This window comes from Euprymna scolopes, chromosome 2 (assembly GCF_053919585.1).
Source record: "Euprymna scolopes isolate OS-2025 chromosome 2, ASM5391958v1, whole genome shotgun sequence".
Lineage (NCBI taxonomy): Eukaryota > Metazoa > Mollusca > Cephalopoda > Sepiida > Sepiolidae > Euprymna > Euprymna scolopes.
Window position 1 is genome coordinate 199958009 of NC_136483.1, and position 18133 is coordinate 199976141.

General features: G+C 33.7%; 1 protein-coding gene across 1 annotated transcript in view; it reads left to right on the plus strand.

Annotated features, from left to right (window-relative positions):
• LOC145301647 (uncharacterized) overlaps nt 1–16021 on the plus strand; it is a 30941-nt gene extending 14920 nt beyond the window's left edge. Inside the window, exon 4 of the mRNA XM_080144588.1 lies at nt 11222–16021. Within this exon, the coding sequence (XP_080000714.1) occupies nt 14317–14745 (429 nt within the window). The 5' untranslated portion in view covers nt 11222–14316 and the 3' untranslated portion in view covers nt 14746–16021. The remainder of the gene's footprint in view (nt 1–11221) is intronic.
• The last annotated feature ends 2112 nt before the right edge of the window (nt 16022–18133 follow it).

Below are 18133 nucleotides of genomic sequence, written 5' to 3' on the forward strand. Positions count from 1 at the left end.
TGAGGGTCATTGACATACACAAGAGGACTTCCATGTGGAGGGGGGGGGGACTTCCAGAAGTTGTTAGAACAGTATAAGTGCATTGCAGCCGGAGGAAATTACTTCAGAAGGGGAATAGTTTCAAACTTATTGAAGGCACCTCGTATGTAAGATTTTAAAATGCAGAATAGGAAAATGACTTCCACATGTTGACCATCTTGACATTTTCCATTTCTAACATATGTAAGACTTAATATAGAAATGAAAAATGGCTGACACATGTTCATCATCTTGACAATTTTTGTTTTTGAAACTAATGTGTAAGATTTAAAAAATGTGTAAGATTTAAAAAATGTGTAAGATTTAAAAAATGTGTAAGATTTAAAAAATGTGGAACAAATCGAGTCTTTATTTGATTGTTGTCTTTGATTGTAACGTTTTTCATTTGAAAATAATTTTTGAAATTTGAAAATAATTTTTGAAATTTGAAAATAATTTTTGAAATTTGAAAATGTAGAATTAAAAAATAGCTTATTTGTATTCTACATTGTGACACCTGCTCATTCGAAAATAATTTGTAAACCTTTCAAATTCAATGTGGAAAAATTAGCTAGTTCATGTTGTGATATGGTGCATTATGACTGAAGCCAAATAACGTTTCTGCGAAAAATGTCATAATTGTAATTTCCGGAAAAAATGAAAAGGTAATGGCTGGCAAAGAGATCAAATCCACGTTTTTATCTTGGGTCGCTGATGCAATGGACTCTTGTAACGAATTGTTAATGTGGCGGTGGGGGGACTGAATTGTTAAGAAAAAGGAGAAAAGAGGAAGAAATTCTTATCTACTGCCTGATTGGTGTGTGTGTGTGTGTGTGTGTGTGTGTGTGTGTGTGTGTGTGTAGAGAGAGAGAGAGAGAGAGAGAATGAAAGAGAATAAATGGCAAAAAATATATCCCAAAATTCATGATGTTTACCATCTTATAATTTATTCTTTTAATTCAGTTGACTTTTACAATTCTTGACTGTTTTGTAACGCAAAATCAATCACTTAATTATTATATCAATTAGTGAATCTATTTTGCCCTTAACTCATCAGAAGGTGGACATGGTCTATAATTTTAGATTTAAACAATATTTATAATTCTTAATTAACTTAAATTAGAATTAGATTTCACTTAAATATACATTCATTTAATTATAACTAAAATAACATTATTTCAGGTTAGGAAACTCTGAAACCTAATTAGAGAATTAGGCTATATCAAATGTTATGTAACAAGTTCATAAAATGTTTATTAATACTAGATTGTCGAATGTTGAACTGGTTAAAGTATGTGAAATGTAAAAATTGAAAATATTGTTTTCAAAATCTATATATTTACAAAAATCTAATTCTTGGTTCGTTATCAATAAAACGATATTTCTATATTACCAAATTAATTGAAATTTTCAGACAGTCTATCCTTAGAGTCGGGGAATGTTTTAATGAAGGCACCACCAAAACTGGGGGGGGGGGGCAGGTCAGTACTTTTTGACGGACCGTCTTTTTAAAAATCTACCAAAAATCAGGTAATTATTCGATCAATACGAAATTTTCAGCAATTATTAAGAGAAGAATGAACTTTATAACAGTGTACTTATTTTTCAGAAACGATATTTATATATATATATTTTTTTCTTACAAACCCCCCTTGTTTTGAAGTGGGAACAAATATGCTTAAAATAATCATCTGAAACTGAACACAAGATATTGTGTTGTTGTAAGGGACAAAATTATAGATTAAAAAAAAAAAAAAAATTGTTTGCATACCTTATTTTGACGTCTGAATATCAGAACTTCGATTGTGTTTAATTATCTCGCTTTTGAGTTTTGAAGTGTGAAATTCGGTGAATATGTTAAGTAAAATAATTAATTTAAGTTAAGCAAAACAAAAAAAAAATTTTTTAATATTTATACGAAAAAAGCCATTTTAAAATTTTTGATAAATAAATTAACAATATTTTTTAGCGAGCCAAATAATGCATGACCATTATTAAACAGGGCATGCTTTGAATAATCAATACAAAAAAAAAAAATTCGATAAATATTGTGCCCTTTGTGTTAAAAATAGCATCATTTTTTTCGATCCCGTTTGAAAACGTTTGCCGCCTTTCGACTACGGTGGACCAAACGCGCTGAAATAATTTTTTTTATTCTGCTTTAAATTGCCCCCCCCCCATTTTGGGGAGCCTGGCCCCCACACACATAAACATTAAAAAACAAACTCATACAAATGGTCACCCATCTGGTACTGGCCAGCCTCAGCTTAATAATACATTGAAATTTTCGTCACTGAAAAATAAGTTTTTTTGGCCTGTTTGGTCTTCCATAGTTTTCTTCTTATCAAACGCAAACGTAAACAGTTGCGATCTAGACTCTAGATCGACGCGAAATATCTGGTTAGCTATATGAATAAGTGGAATTATTTGAAATTCAGGTACTTATATTATAATATTTTTGCATATTCTCTTAGAAAATCATCCTAAATCTTAGACAATAAATAAATTAATTATTTCAAAAACCTTTTTTTTTTTTTTTTAAATATTTATGTACGTTTTTTGTGCAAGACAAAAAATGTCAATTGTTAACTTTTTGGGAAAATTTAACATTTAAAATTTAATTAAAAATAGTAGAAAAAGTTTTACATTATTCTGTTTTCTATATGATAAAATTCAGGGTTTTATCTTTCTGGAAAAAAAAAAGTTACTCAGAAATAATGGATTTTAATAAATGTAATTTCGTTTTAAAAAAACAACAACAACTTGATTTTGCGGCCATTTTTGGCGGTGCCTATTTTAATGTTATTAAAATAAATTAATATTGCAAATTATAAATTAAATGAAATAAAAAAATATTTTTCATAAGTTGATTCTGCGTGACTTCTCGGATTTACTCCGGTAGTTATTTCAATTCATGCACCAGCACCACGATTTGAAGACTCTAATCGATAAGTGAAAAAAAAAAAATCCTCTATTTTTAAAATTTAAATTCATTTGTTTATCTTCCCAATTTTTTAATTTAAAAAAAATTGCTTGCCAGAAGGTGCGTTTTGATTTGAAACATAAAAGTTGAAGAACCTTAACAAAACTATCTTTGCCGTAAAAATCATTTTTTAACAAAATTGGCAGCACACGTTTTTTTTTTGTTTTTTTTTTAATTTTATTTTTTTTTTTTTTTTAAACAGTTGTTTCCATATAAGAAAATATGAAATTTTTTTTTATTATTATAAGTATAAATTGTTAGGTGTTTTGTTTTTGCTTTTTATTTTTTTTATTTTATTTATTTTTTTTTTTTTACCGTAAATTGTATGGTTAAAGTTTGTTTTTCTTCTGTTTTTTTTTTTTTCAAGTAAACTTTTTTAACAAATTTGAAAGTACACTTTTTTTACAGAAGTTGTTTTTATATGAGAAAATATGAATGCTTTTTCTTTATTAAAGAAATTGTTAGGTGAAATACAGAAAAGTTTCTACCAAGAAAACCGTTATTTTTTCAGCCATTCTTACCATGGGGAGGGGATGATGTTTTGTAACTATTCTGTGCTTTCAACTAACAATTTATTAAAATAACAAAAAGTAAATTTTCACATTAGGTCCACCTCCACAATGGGTAGGTTGGGGATGTTTATTCTGAAAGCCGTTCTTAATATGGAGAGGTTGGGGGTGTTTATTTATGGCCGCCAGTGAATTATAGTGCATAGTACAAGTCTTTATATCTCGCAAACTACTTGCCTCTGCAAATTTTAAATGAAATTTCTTTATTTAGCATAGTCGAAAACCTTTAAAAGTAGTCATTTTAAAGAAAATTGTGGAGGTGGACCTAATGTAATAAAAATACCCCCCCCCCAAGATATTGTGAAATTTAAATTTAACTTGGAAAACCTATTTTAAAATAGCGCAGTACCAAAACTAAAAATAGACAGAAAAATACCCCCTTCGGGTTTGTACTTGCACTAAGATTTGAAAATGTCAACAAAAACAAATATATAACAAGTAAATGTTTTCAAAGGCAAGATAAGTTACTTTTCTACCAAACTGGATAATTTTTTAGAGTTTTTATTTAATGTAAAATGTTTATTCGGCTCCAAAAACACAGCGTTTACTGCTATATTTGAAAATTACAAATGGCAGCAGACTCTGTGTTAAACACATTAAGTTTGGGAAAATGAGTTTAAACTAAAAAACTATACAAATTACTGTTAAATAACCACCGAATATATGTCAGCCTATGTCACGGTAACTTATGTTGAGCGAGTTCCTAACAGTATTTTGTATAGTTTTTTAGTTTTAACTAATTTTCCCAAACTTAACATGTTCAAAACAGTCTGCCGCCATTTGTATTTTTCAAATATACTGATAAACACTGCATCTTTTCGAACTGATTAAACATTTTACATGAAATAAAAACACTAAAATCTTATCCAGTTAGGTAGAAAAGTAACTTATCTTGCCTTTGATAACATTTATTTGTTATATATTTATTTTTGGACAACTTTTTCGTATCTGTGTTTAGTAATACAAACCCTTTTTATTTAATGTAATGTTTAGTTGGCTCGAAAAATAGTGTTTATCAGTGTATTTGAAAAATACAAATGGTGGCGGACACTGTTGATTACGTTAAGTTTGGGAAAATGAGTTAAAACTAAAAAAACTATACAAAATACTGTCAGAAACCCACCGAATATGTCAGCCTATGTCACGGTAACATATTTGATGAGTTTCTGACACTGTTTTGTATAATTTTTAACTTATTTTCCCAACAGAGTCCGCGACCATTTGTCTTTTTCAAATACATCGATAAACACTGTTTTTCGAGCCGATTAAACATTTTACATTAAATAAAAACACTAAAAAATCATCTAATTAGGTAGAAACGTAACTTACCTTTGCTTTCAGTTATTTGTTTTTGGACAACTTTTGCAAATCTGTGTATAGTAACGCCCTCTCCCCCTTCACCCAAATATTAATTAAAAATTCACATTTTTTGAATACAGAAAACAAAATAAAAACTCGATATAGCGTTTCAACAGTTTAGCAATGTTCAGTTCGGCTTAATCCACTGATTGTTGGTCAAGTCCAAGCCATGATTGACGGAAACTCCCGAGGATCTGGATCCAATTCTGCAAGAGTACCATTTTTTTTTTTTGTTTTCGCCCCCCCCCCCCCCACTTTTTGGAGTGGATTGCTGTGCTAAGAATATAAGAAACATGCATTTTCTTTTTATTAGACTTTTCCATTACACCAAATTGAGCCACAGCAACGCATGACAGGGTACAGCTAGTAAATAATAATTATGGTAGTTATATTGATAAAATGTAATTAATATAAATATATAAATAAATTAAAATTAATGTAAGTAAGCAATTAATTTACAATTCAACATAAGCAGAAATGAAGTATAACTTAATAACTTATGACTATCGATTGAAATAATTTTAATACTAACATTTTATATTGGACAGATTAGTGATTTAATTTATAATATAAATCAGTTTAATTTTTTAATAACATTAAATGAAAGACATTAGAACAATATCAAAATTACTTATTAGTTGAATATGGATGACTATGGGTTGAGAAACGTTTATAGTATGAATGTTAAAAAAATAAATATAAGACAAGTTAATATATCGATAGATTTGATCCAAGGGAGGTAACTCTATCTCACTTTAAATTAAATTAATTTTAACTATTTACAATTACGATAAGCAAAGGAGTTTTCAGCAAATTTTAAACTTAACCAAACGTAATTATAGGTTTTGAATTGAATGATTCTAAGAATAACTAACTAGCGGGGGTACACGGCGTTGCCCGGGTGTTTGTAGGTGTGTGTGGTGTTAAATAAAAAAGAAACCGAGGGGGGGGGGGTCGAACCCGAAGCCTTGAGGCGAAGTTTGAAAATAAAATCGGCCAGCCAGAATGAGTTACTGAAAGATGTTTGAATTTATTTAAGTAAGAATGAAATTGACAGGTGCGTGCACGGCTATTCAGCAAATGAGGTCAATGACCAGGTTTGTTTGTTATAAACGAAGTAAAAGAAAACAACGTTAAAACTTAAGGGGGGGGTAATCAAAACATCGGGGAAAAAAACACAAAAAAAAGTAACGTAAGGCAAACGAACGATGTTAAATGTAAAAATCGGAAAAAGAAAATAGAAAAACGAACACGTGCACAATGGCTTCAATAAGCCTGTTTCGATATTAAAATTTAAAAAATCGGTGGGTACCCGGGTGTTTTTGGGTGTGTGGTCGGAGGTGGATAAGCGAAATAAAAAAAAAACAGAAAAACGAACGTTACGTGAAAAATGGCTTAAATAACACTGGTTCAATATTTAAATTTAAAAATCGAAAAAAAAAAAAAGGCATCTCACACCACGATTTGAACCCAAACCGTTTAGATAACGAACCAACGCGCTAAACAACTGAGCTAACGCGACGTACATGGAATTTAGTCAGTTTTTCAACTATTTAAAGTAAATCAAGTTGTGATGTCATCTGACGCATGTGTAGAACCGGTCGTCGTCACGAGAGGACCCCCCCCCTCGAAAATTGTCGATTTCGAGGTGAAAAAATAAACATTTTTGGCCAATTTTTCGAGCGAAGGATGGAGCTTCGATATGATGCAGAGTTTGTGAATTTTCATCATCTGTCGAAAGTTTTAAGCGGACACACAAACACACATACAAACATACATACACACATTTTCGCTTTTATATTTATAGATAACTAGCGAGGGGTACCCGGCGTTGCCCGGGTGTTTTTTGGGGTATATGAAAAAAACCCAAAAATGTGAAAAAAAACAGGTGCCTGTGAAAAAAAAACGAAACCTTGACGACGCGCAGTTGGAAAATAGTAAAGTGTTAAAAAAAAAAAACAGGTGCGCATTTTTGATTGACGTGATGGCGATAGGTATTCAGCAGTAAGCATTTTGTGCGGGACAGTTTTGAAGGAGGTGAATAAATCGGTTTGTTTGTTTTTAAAAACCCGCTCCCTGTTTATTAGGAGGAGCGAAATGAAAGCTACAGTCTGATATGACGAAGTCGACATTGAAGAAACGTTACTTAGCTCTCTTGAGACAACTGACTTTCGGCCTGTGATTAGAGTCGAGTTTTGCTTTTTTTATACCGAAAACCGAATGTAACGCGTGCCGATGCGGGAAATGTCGAATAATTAACGTTTGAAAGTCAATAAAATTAAATAGACAGGCGAGCTCCATGGGTAACTCTGAGATATTACAATTTATAGATGATATAAAAAGTTTTAAGAAGTTGTGAACCGAGCAAGCGCTTCTCTGAAAGAAGCCTTTTGTGGACATCGAGGAAAAGCGTGCGTACATACATACATACATACATACATACATACATACATTTTCGCTTTTATATATATAGATAATAAGCTTCATTATAATAGTCAACAGAATTGAATTATGTATGGTTTTCAATTCAAATCAATTGATTATTTATGATAACCGTAAAGATCAATCGTTTCTTTTGGGTTTTTTTTGTACTTTCGTATATGCAAACATGTATAATAGTTTATAATTTATTATTTTCATAAGTATGTATACACAAATAAGAATTAATAAATTTACTGATTATTAAATAGAAAATTTTGGTAGATGATTCATAAATTAATTAAAATTGTTATTACGAATAGTTGGGTTTAATGTCTTTGTTTGATAAAATTCAAAATGGCGTAATGGAAATATATTAAAGGTATTTGCAGCTTCCCTTCCCATTTTCAGATTTTAATCATGTCAAATCACAATTCATTTCCTTTTGATGGATTGATTGTTGCTATTTCTTCTGATGAGTTAAGGGCGAAATAGATTCACTGATTGATATATATTTTTTTTTACAAGGTAGTCACCACTTATCAAGGCCCGGAAGCCACTCAGGGATAAGAGTTATTGCAAGTACAGTACAACGTGTGGAGATTAAATAAAGTGTCTACTTAAGGGGGCGGTTCATCAGGAATTTGTTTACGTTGGACTTGAACACATCCAGGTTGTAGTCAGGTGGGAAGCAAGCAGACGGAACAGAGTTCCACAGGCGTGCAGTTCTAAGAAAGAAGCTTTGTTCATGGAATCTACGTTTTGATTTAGGTACAGAGAAAGAATGGGGAAAATTTTTCACAGTGGATTCAGCTAGACGGGTGTTTTTTGTAAAAGATTGGCGAGGGGGGACCAGAGATTGGAGTTCAGACGAGCACCTGCCATGGAAATGACGATAAAACATAGATAGGCTTGCAACGTCTCTTCTATGGGAGAGAGGTTGCAGGGAAGAGAAAAGGGCATCCCCCACTAAGCCACGAAGTCTATTTTGTACTCTATCAAGGCAGGATAGGCTGTTTTTAGCAGCTCCTGCCCAGATATGGCAGCAGTATTCTATCCTTGGACGTACTTGGCTTTTATATAGATAGAGAATTGCATCAGTAGTGAGATATCTTCTGGAGCGGTAGAAGGATCCCACCATCTTTCCAGCGACCTTGGCAACAGACTTTATGTACGTGTTCCATTTCAGATCAGGAGTAACGGTCAAGCTCACAAGCTTGTCAAAACATGGGGCTTCTCCTAGACGAGAGCCATCCATTTCAATTGATACCAGATGGGGTTCAGAGCGTTGATGATGTAAATATAGGAGTTTGGTTTTAGATGCATTAAAGGTAACCAGCCATGTCTTCCCCCACTGACTCACACGCTCAAGATGAGAGAAGAGAGAATGAGAAAGAACGTTGTCATTTACAGCCTTTGATGTGTTGCAGTAGATGGTTGTGTCATCAGCATAGATGTTAACGAATGATTTAAGTATGTGTTTAGGGAGGTCATTGATGTAAATCAGGAAGAGAGTTGGGCCCAGGATTGACCCTTGAGGGACTCCAGCATTAATACTGCAGGCCTCTGATTTTTGTCCATTGACCACTACTCTTATGAGCCTATCAGAGAGAAATGATTTAATGATTGAGAAAACATTTCCAGTTATACCGTAGCTGGAAATCTTGTTAAGTAAACCCTTATGCCATACCTTGTTGAAGGCTTTTGATATGTCAAGAGCAATTGCCTTAGAAAGGAAGCCTTTGTCAAGAGATTCACTAATCCCATGAGATATAACCATTAGCACATCTGTGGTAGATCTTGCAGAATGGAAACCATATTGCGTGTCACTAAGAAGGTTATTTCTGTTGAGGTGGTTGACTATTTCTTTATTTAATATGGATTCCAGCAACTTACTCATAACATACAGGAGACTTATTGGTCTGTACTGAGAGGGAGATGACTTATCACCTGAATTCTTAAATACAGGGCATACTGATGAGATTTTCCAGGGTGTTGGAAAGCACTTCTCCTTAAGGCAACGCTTTAAGAGTTTCGTAAGTATGGGAGCAAGTTCTGGTTGAAGCTTTTTTAACACTATAATTGGGATGCCATCAGGGCCAGTTGCTTTACTCGAATCAAGGTTCTTGATTAGCTTGGCGACCTCATGCACAGATATTTGTATGTTACCTAGCGTGTTCCGTGTTATTGGAGGAAATATGGGGAGTTGATAGCCTTCGTCGCATAGGGTAGAATTAGCTGCAAAGTTCTTGGCAAATAGTTTTGCCTTGTCTGATGCTGATGAGATGACCTCTAGTCCATTGATAATGGTTGGGATAGAACGCACGTGTACTTCTGTTCAGGATCCTATTTGTTATTTGCTAAAACTGGTGGGAACCAAGCTCAGCTACTTTGGATTTAACAGAGTGGGTATATAGCTCTCTTGCATTTTTTATTACTCTTTTACAGTGGTTGTTAGCATTAATTAAGTGATTGATTTTGTGCTACGAAACAGATACTGTCAAGAATTGTATAAGTCAGCTAAATTAAAGGAATAAATTGTAAGATGGTCAACCGCATTAATTTTGAAGTATAGTTTTTTGTCATTTATTCTCTATATTGCTCTGTAATTACATTGAGCTTCTTAAATAAGGATTAGTATATATTATAAGAAAATATACTTCTGCAGAAATATATACATACATATATATATATATATATAGCTGTCATTCCTTTTTTAAAAGATAGAATCATTGAAGACAAGATGAAAGCAAGTAAGGTCCAGAGAATTATGTAATTATATAGATATATATACTCTTGGAATATATTATCGAATAATTTGTTGTTCATTTCTTCTTTCTAGATTGTTTTGAAGTGATTTTTTTCGTAGACATCTCTAAACAAGACCTTTCCAGTGACGAGGGCTTCAAATGAAATAGTGATCTTTGGAAAGAAAAGATCGCCAGCATCCAGTGATTTGGAGATGTCCAGTCCGAGTAATTGACTTTTGAAATTAGGCCAATTTTTTTTCCAGCCTTTCTGATTCTTCATATATTGCATCCCATGTCGAAAACGATAGTTTTTTGGAGGAAGGGGTAAAATCGGTGTAACATTTTCTTTTAGTTCAAAGTCAACTGCTGCTGTTGTGCACAGACCAAGTCCTTTTAACAAAAGCATGCAAGGGAAATTCGGATTTCAAACTCTTAATAAATCTTTCGGTTTGCTTTGTCTTATTCTTTATGACATAAACTTTATTATGGAAAGAATTAATCAGTAATTTCCATGAGTTAAACATACAATCCTTTCTAGAACGAAAAGATTTTCTGAAGAAGTACATACACTTTTGATTTGGCAGTTTTTTAAAGGGTCCGAGACAATGTTATATTTGCGATCTTGCATTTGAGATTACAGATAATTTGTAATGCATAGCTAATACCGACAATAGACCATGGAACACACAGGTTGCATTTGTGGTCTTGAGGTGATGTGTAAGCAGACATTACAGTCCAATATCCTGATAATTTCTCATGTGTAAGTAATTTCTCATAAAAATGCTGAATGGTAAAACTGGCATATGTTCACCATCATGACAATTTCTCATTCGAATGTGATTTATAAGCCTTTAAAATGAATGGTCATATATGTTCATCGTCAAGAGATTTTCTCGTTCAAAAGTACTAATTTTTACATTTTTAAAATGCTGAATGGTAAAAATGGCATATGTTCACTGTTGTTACACTTTCTTAGACAAAATTAATTTGTACAATCTAAAAATGTTATATTGTTTTACAAAATGCGTGCCAAAGTATAAACACTCTTTTGACTTTTTTTTTGGGGGGGGGGTTGTAATCAAACAATAACTTGTTAAATCAACAAAGTTTTATTTATTTTACAGATGATAATCTGATAATTGAGAGTTCAGACCAGTATGAGGATGGTGTTTGGTGGCCGGTTGGATGGCGGCAGAAGTGTGTTGCTGGCTTCTCTCTTTTCTCCTTGTCTCATCGTCTTTGTTTTGACTTCTATTTTGGTTTCCCGATCTCAATTCTTTGATCAGAATGTAGAGTTGATGTCATCAACAGCAATCCAATTTCCACTGGTTTTGCCCAGCTCCGATATTTTCTGGAACAAAAATACAGAATAGAAAAATAGTTCGTTCATGTTTACCATTGTGACACTATCATTTCGTAATGATTTTTCAGACCATAAAGGCCGAACATCAATGGCGAAAATCATACTATTAGATGGCAATGCACCACAGGCCAAAAAAACTATTGTTCCACAAAAAAATGGTAATGTTCATACAGCATCTCCTCTAATAGCTTCACTAGACCTTTTTAAAGTCTTGAAAAGCTGTGCTAGTCACCAAAATGACATTCTGGAAACAAGTTCTTGACAATTAAAATGTCCAGCAGCAATTGTGGGAAGTGTAATCACATTTCATGAGTTTATCGAACAAAGAAACATTTTCTTGCGATTAACAAAGTTTCCATGGATCTCTTTACCCGGCGTTGCCCAGTCACAAAATACGCTTAAATATGATATTTTAATTCATGCAGATTTTATGTCTATTATTATCGAGCGAATTCTCTATTGATTCTTGTATTTTACCCAATAATAATGATTTCAAAAGTTTTAAAAACAAATGAGTTTGGTGCCACCAGCTGGAATCAAAATCAAAGTGGATTGTTTTTTTCATCACGGGTATGTACATCGTACAGAATTTGTTTTCGTAGAGGAAGAATTCTGGATAAACACAATGATTATCTAATACTAGCAGGATCTGTGGAAATGCCACAGTTTTATTGTTCAGCTGTTGTATATTGGTGCCATTAATTCTTATTTTATGGACCTCATAACTCACCCTAAAACACTTGAGAATAAAGTTACTGAAATGATAGAGTGACAGCAATTCTTTTCCCTTTGTCAGAAAAATCGCTCATGAAATTTGTGGATTTTCTGTTTTAGCATATAGTAAAAACCTTGTGCCCAAAAAGGGACATTTAGTGATTTTTTGGCCAAATTTTAAAGTTATTTATTACATTCAAGACCTAGTTTCCCATTTAGACCTATCATTTAGGATTACTTTCCTGCAAAAATGGACCAAAAACCTTTAATATGCTCCTCGTGGCGGTTAATTGCATGATGACCATTGGGTAAAAAATCGCTCATATCTTAGTTCCTTATCTAGGTTCTATTCTGCACAAAAAATTGTCTCATATTTGCTATCAGGTATTCTAATTGCTCCCACTAGCTTAATGCTAGGATTTTTCCATTGAAAATGGACAGGTATTCGGGTTTTTTCTCGAAAAATGTATATTTTTGGGGTACAATTTTTTATGTTTTTTTAATATTATGACCAAATTTTTCCTCTAATTTCTCTGAAAATGATTTTCATTCCTTGCCAATCATAATTATTCAGCTACAGGATGTCAGGAAGTGAGAAAAGTCCATTGGTATAGCTACCATAGACTAAAGGTCAAAAAAATTTGATTTTTTGAACATGCTGTATTTCCGTCCACCCGTCACAAAAAGTCTGAGAATCAAATTTTCATTCTTTATAGTTATAGTAATGAGAATTGAAATAGAAAGAAAACTGCAACCAGTAAAAATTAGTAATTGACACAATATTTAAAGACATAATGCCTCTTTTTGTTCAAATAGCATGGCACAATTTGATATAAAGGGTATTCTCAGATAATATTTGTCATGACTTAGAGAGGAATTTAATCAGCCACAAAAACTTCTGTCATGTTAGAAAAATTGCAGATGATACAAGAAACTAGAATTATCATCGACAAGTGAGTAATCTACTATAATGGAATGTTGAAGAAAAATAGAACAATCAAAATCAGTTTTTGTGATGGGTGGACAATTTCAAAGTTCATTTGTCAACGTCGATTTCTGTTATTTTTCAGAAAAGTGCAAAAAGGAAACAAGAAAAATGATGAAAACAAGAAAGGTGACAAGGAAAGCCACTGTGCAGCAGGAAGCTGTAGGTGATGAGAAAGATGAGAAACCGAAGATGGGACGTCCAAAGAAGGCAAAACCCATGTTTGCAGCAAAGCGAAAAAGAAAATCACGTCTCAATCCCGAAGTCAAAAAACGCGAATACGAAAAAGAAAAAGAAAAAAATCAAAGAATTGAGGGAGAGCAATGAAGAAAAATTGAGACAAATGTGGCAAAAGCGGAAGGAAAATCAAAGAAAAAATATGACAAAACAAAAAAGGTATGGAGTACGACAGAAAGCCAAGGCAAGGAAGAAGCTGGAAGTTGAGAAGTCTGACGTATCCACAGAACGCACAAGGAAACACCGCGCATCAATGAAAGTCAAGGTAAATTTCAAGAAAACGCCACTGAAGAAAAAAAAACGGCTTGGAGAACAACTGTCTTCGCTAGAGCGTGAAGAGCGCATCGACTTCATGAAATCTGTGATAAATAGTCAGAGCCCAGGTACAAAGCAAGCACTGGAAGCAACATCGTCCAGTTCATCACCAAATTTGAAACCAGTGGAGGAAACATACACTAAACTGAAAAAGAAACGAGATCCGATCAGCAACTGCGTTAGGAGAGCACTTCTCACAACACTTAAGATAGTTGTCCTAAAAAGAAAGTCCGTAAGTTAGGAGCATCTTACCACACATATAAGAAGGCAAAAAAATGGAACCTTGAAGAAATGCTCTCTGATACAGGAAAGAAGATGACCACAAGACCCAAGATAACAGAAAAAGTTAAGCTGGCTATTAAAGAATTCTATGAAAGAGACGACATATCCAGAGTACTTCCATATAAAAACAAAACACTGAAGATGAAGAATCAAAATGGTAAGTCAGCAATTCTCATGGTATTTACACACAACACTTTGCATGTTGTTGCTTCCCATGTTTAGAAGGAAATTCTGCTCGAACAAAGAAGGTATATTCTCTGATGATATGTCTGCCATTCGTCTAAAGTGGACTCTATTTAAGGAGAAAGGTGCTGGGCAGAAGGATGCCGGTGATTCCAGCAGCAGTGAAGATGAAGGACTATGAAGAGGGTGAAGCATACAGCATGCTGCAAGAAGGAGACATCGCCGTTATACAATCAGGGGATGATCATCCATACTATCTTCTGAAGTTGGATTCACCTCCATTCGAAACAACTGTTGACGTGAGTGACGATTACCACCACAACTTTCCTCGTTGTCATCGTGTTATCCGGGGACATTACCTTGAAATTTTCAAGGAACTCAAAGACGGTGATTTGTACTATTTGGAGAGGAAGAAGTTTGCCTATGTCTCAAGTTTGTGCGTTGTTGGTATCTCTCCAGAATTGCAAACTGTGATGCAAATGAGAAGAGGAAAAGAAGAAACCATGTTCATGGTAGACGAGGAACTTCACCAGGCATTGAGTGAGCTGGTCACCTCACCAACCAATTGAGGCATTTATTAAACGTGAACATTTGAAAAGAACATGCAGCTTTTTATTTCTGTTTGTTAGTCCTCCGATTTATTGAGGGGGCTATAGTTTTGAGGCATGTCGTCCGTCCGATGAAATTTTGCATGAAGTTGTAACTTTGGTCAGGTTAGAAAGTGATATTATTCAATTTTGAAAGGCGGTCAAAAGAGGTAAAAAAAAAAAAAAAAAAATGCCCCGAAATGACATTTTTTGCCCCATAACTTTGATCCATCCATCCAATTCAGGGGCAGGGTATGATATTTTGTGACAGAAAGACAAGGGATGGGCTTATCTCACATGGATATCCATTTAAATCCCACTTTTTCCAGTTTCGAAAAATCCTGACTTTTTGTGACGGGTGGACGGAAAACGAATCAACTGGCCTTGCAGGAGAAGGCCTCATGAAAAAAATCTGACCAACTGGTATGAAGAAGCCTTTCATAGTGCCTTCGATTTTAGGTATTAGCCATTCTCACCAAATCAATGTAAATGCATTAATTCTGAGGTCCTTACTTTTTGTGACGGGTGGACGGAATTTTAATGGCCAACACAGATTGCACCCAGTGAGCAAGAAAAATGTATTAGCAATGAAAAAAGATGACTGAGTTCCAATCCAAATTAGATAAATTAATGAGAAATCATGTTAGGGGCATTTTCCAGAGTACTTAGGGTACCCAAAGAGAAAGATCAAGACATAAATTGAAATTTTTGTGCAAAATGTTCGCTACCAACCAGTTAAGTAAATGTATACGTGACTCCATGTTGCTTGAATTTTTGGCCAATTAATGAGTTATTCATCATTACTCATAGAAGATGCCAAAAAACCACCTATATAATATACCTCTTTACTTCAAGTAGTATTTTAGATGGAGTATCTCTTTTTAAAAAATTCCAAAAAACAAGTGTTCCGCCCCAAAAGTGCTATTTTTACCTATAAATGACCAATTTTCCCTACATTCCCTTGTTCAAACATATGACATGTTATATACTGTCGGAAAGGAAATTTCGAGGGGATTAAGAATATGGTGTCCATTTATTCATTCCAATAACATGGTGGCCACAAGAAAAGAAAAACTGTCTGGGCACGAGGTTTTTACTTAATTCTTTTTCTGGGTCAGCTGTTATAAGTGATAGTTACAGATTTGCAATCCTCTCATAATATTCATCATGCAGCAGTAAATGCCATAAAGGATCATATCAGAGATGGGTACTGGTTGCGGTAAGAGTTCCCTGCCGAACACCCTCAAAAAGCAATGACTTCTCCCCACGCATGCGCAAAGAACATGTTTTAGTTACCATAGTAACTAAACGATCATGAATTTTTATTGACTTTGTTTTACTGTTTATGAATATTGAAATAAAAGACATTACTACACATTTATTAATAATATCTCACTTTTAATCACTTTTATCGACTTTTTTAAACTTTTTTTTTTAATTTTTAATAGCATTTTTTACTGTTTATGTGTCACTTTTATCGACTTTTTCTTTTCTGTTTTAATAGCATTTTCTTAAAATGAATATTAAAATAATTTCCCAACTTTTTTCATTTCTATGTGTTTTTAGTTTTGTGTGTTGAATGAAACTTTTATTTTTCATTACAACAATAGTTATCGACCCCGGTTCTTTGGCTGACACACGACATCTGTCGGCGGTTCTTGAAACTAAATTACATGCATTCACTTCATGTTACTGACATGCAGAAGTGCCAATGGTGCCATAGGTGTTATTGTAAATTAACACTCTTAGCTAATTCCGTAAAATGAGATTCTACTTTTTTAGGCGAATTTGCACCCTCCCCATGTTAAGAATGGCTTTTTAAATAACGTTATTTCAGCACGGATCAATAAGTGCACTAGTACCACAAAATGGTGATAGAATAATAAATTTACTTACGTTTAATCAATGTTATTTTAATATAAGAAAAGAAAAAGTCGATAAAAGTGACACATAAACAGTAAAACAGTAAAAAAATAAAAATAAAAAATATTAATAAATGTGTAGTAATGTATTTTATTTCAATATTCATAAACATTAACGTTGTCATTTAAAAAGAAAATGCTATTAAAAAGTAAAAAAAAAAGTAAAAAAAGTCGTTAAAAGTGAGATATTATTAATAAATGTGTAGTAATGTCTTTTATTTCAATATTCATAAACAGTAAAACAAAGTCGATAAAAATTCATGATCGTTTAGTTACTATGGCAAATAAAACATGTCCTTTGCGCATGCGTGGGGAGAAGTCATTGTTTTTTTAGGGTGTTCGGCAGGGAACTCTTACCGCGACCAATACCCAGAGATGTTCTATGGGAAATATCTTTTCTCTTTCTGCTGAACAGTATGCAAATGAGACAACTGAATGGTTCAAAGCAGCAATTGCAGCACATATTCCCACACATAAGTTCTGTAGCAAACCCTACTCTCCCCAATGGTTTAATTCTACTTGTGCAGCTGCCATTGCTCAAAGGCAGCATGCATACCGCAGACTTATCCGACATAAATCTAGTAAAAGTAGAAAAAAATATATAGAGGCTAGAAGTAATTGTAAGAAGGAAATAGCCATAGCCAAGAAAGAATATACCAAAACCACCAGAAAATGCATTGAAGCGCAGAAATTAGGAATTCATGATTTCTGGAAAATCTATAATAGCATAGTAAATAATGGGTAATCAACAATCCTCACTCTATCCAGCAATTTGGAAGTTTTTTGCACAGCAAATGAGAAGGCTAATCTGCTTTTGCCTCCAACTTTACTTTGGATCTAGCAAACCACTTGCTCCCAGATTTTCTTCTGCAGACAGAAACCACACTAAATGATTTGAAAATCACCCCTTCTCAAGTACATGATATAAAAAACCCAAGACTTCTCAAAAGCATGTGGACCTGATCTCATCCCGGCTGTTCTATTAAAAAAATTCTCCGTTAAGGTTGCTTCAGTTCTCTCCAAACTTTTCAACAAATGCCTTAACGAATCTTGCTTTTCTGACTACTGGAAAACTGCCTCTGTGGTACCAGTTTATAAGAATACTGGCAAAAGAACCGACCCATTAAATTATCACCTCATTAGCCTCCTCCCTCTTTTCATCAAAATATTTGAGTCCATAATTAACCAAGCTCTAGTCCACCACCTCACAACGGCTAAACTTCTATTTAATCAATAGTATGAGTTTGGGCAAGCCTGTTCTACTGCAGATATCCTAACTGTAATCTCTGAACATATATACCATGCACTGGATAAAGCAGGGGGGATTAGGGCTCTAGCCCTAGAGATATCTAAGGCCTTTGATAGAGTATGGCACGATGGTCTTCTTAGGAAAATCAAATCCTATTGTATTACTGGACGACTGCTTAACATAATTAAATCCTTCTTAA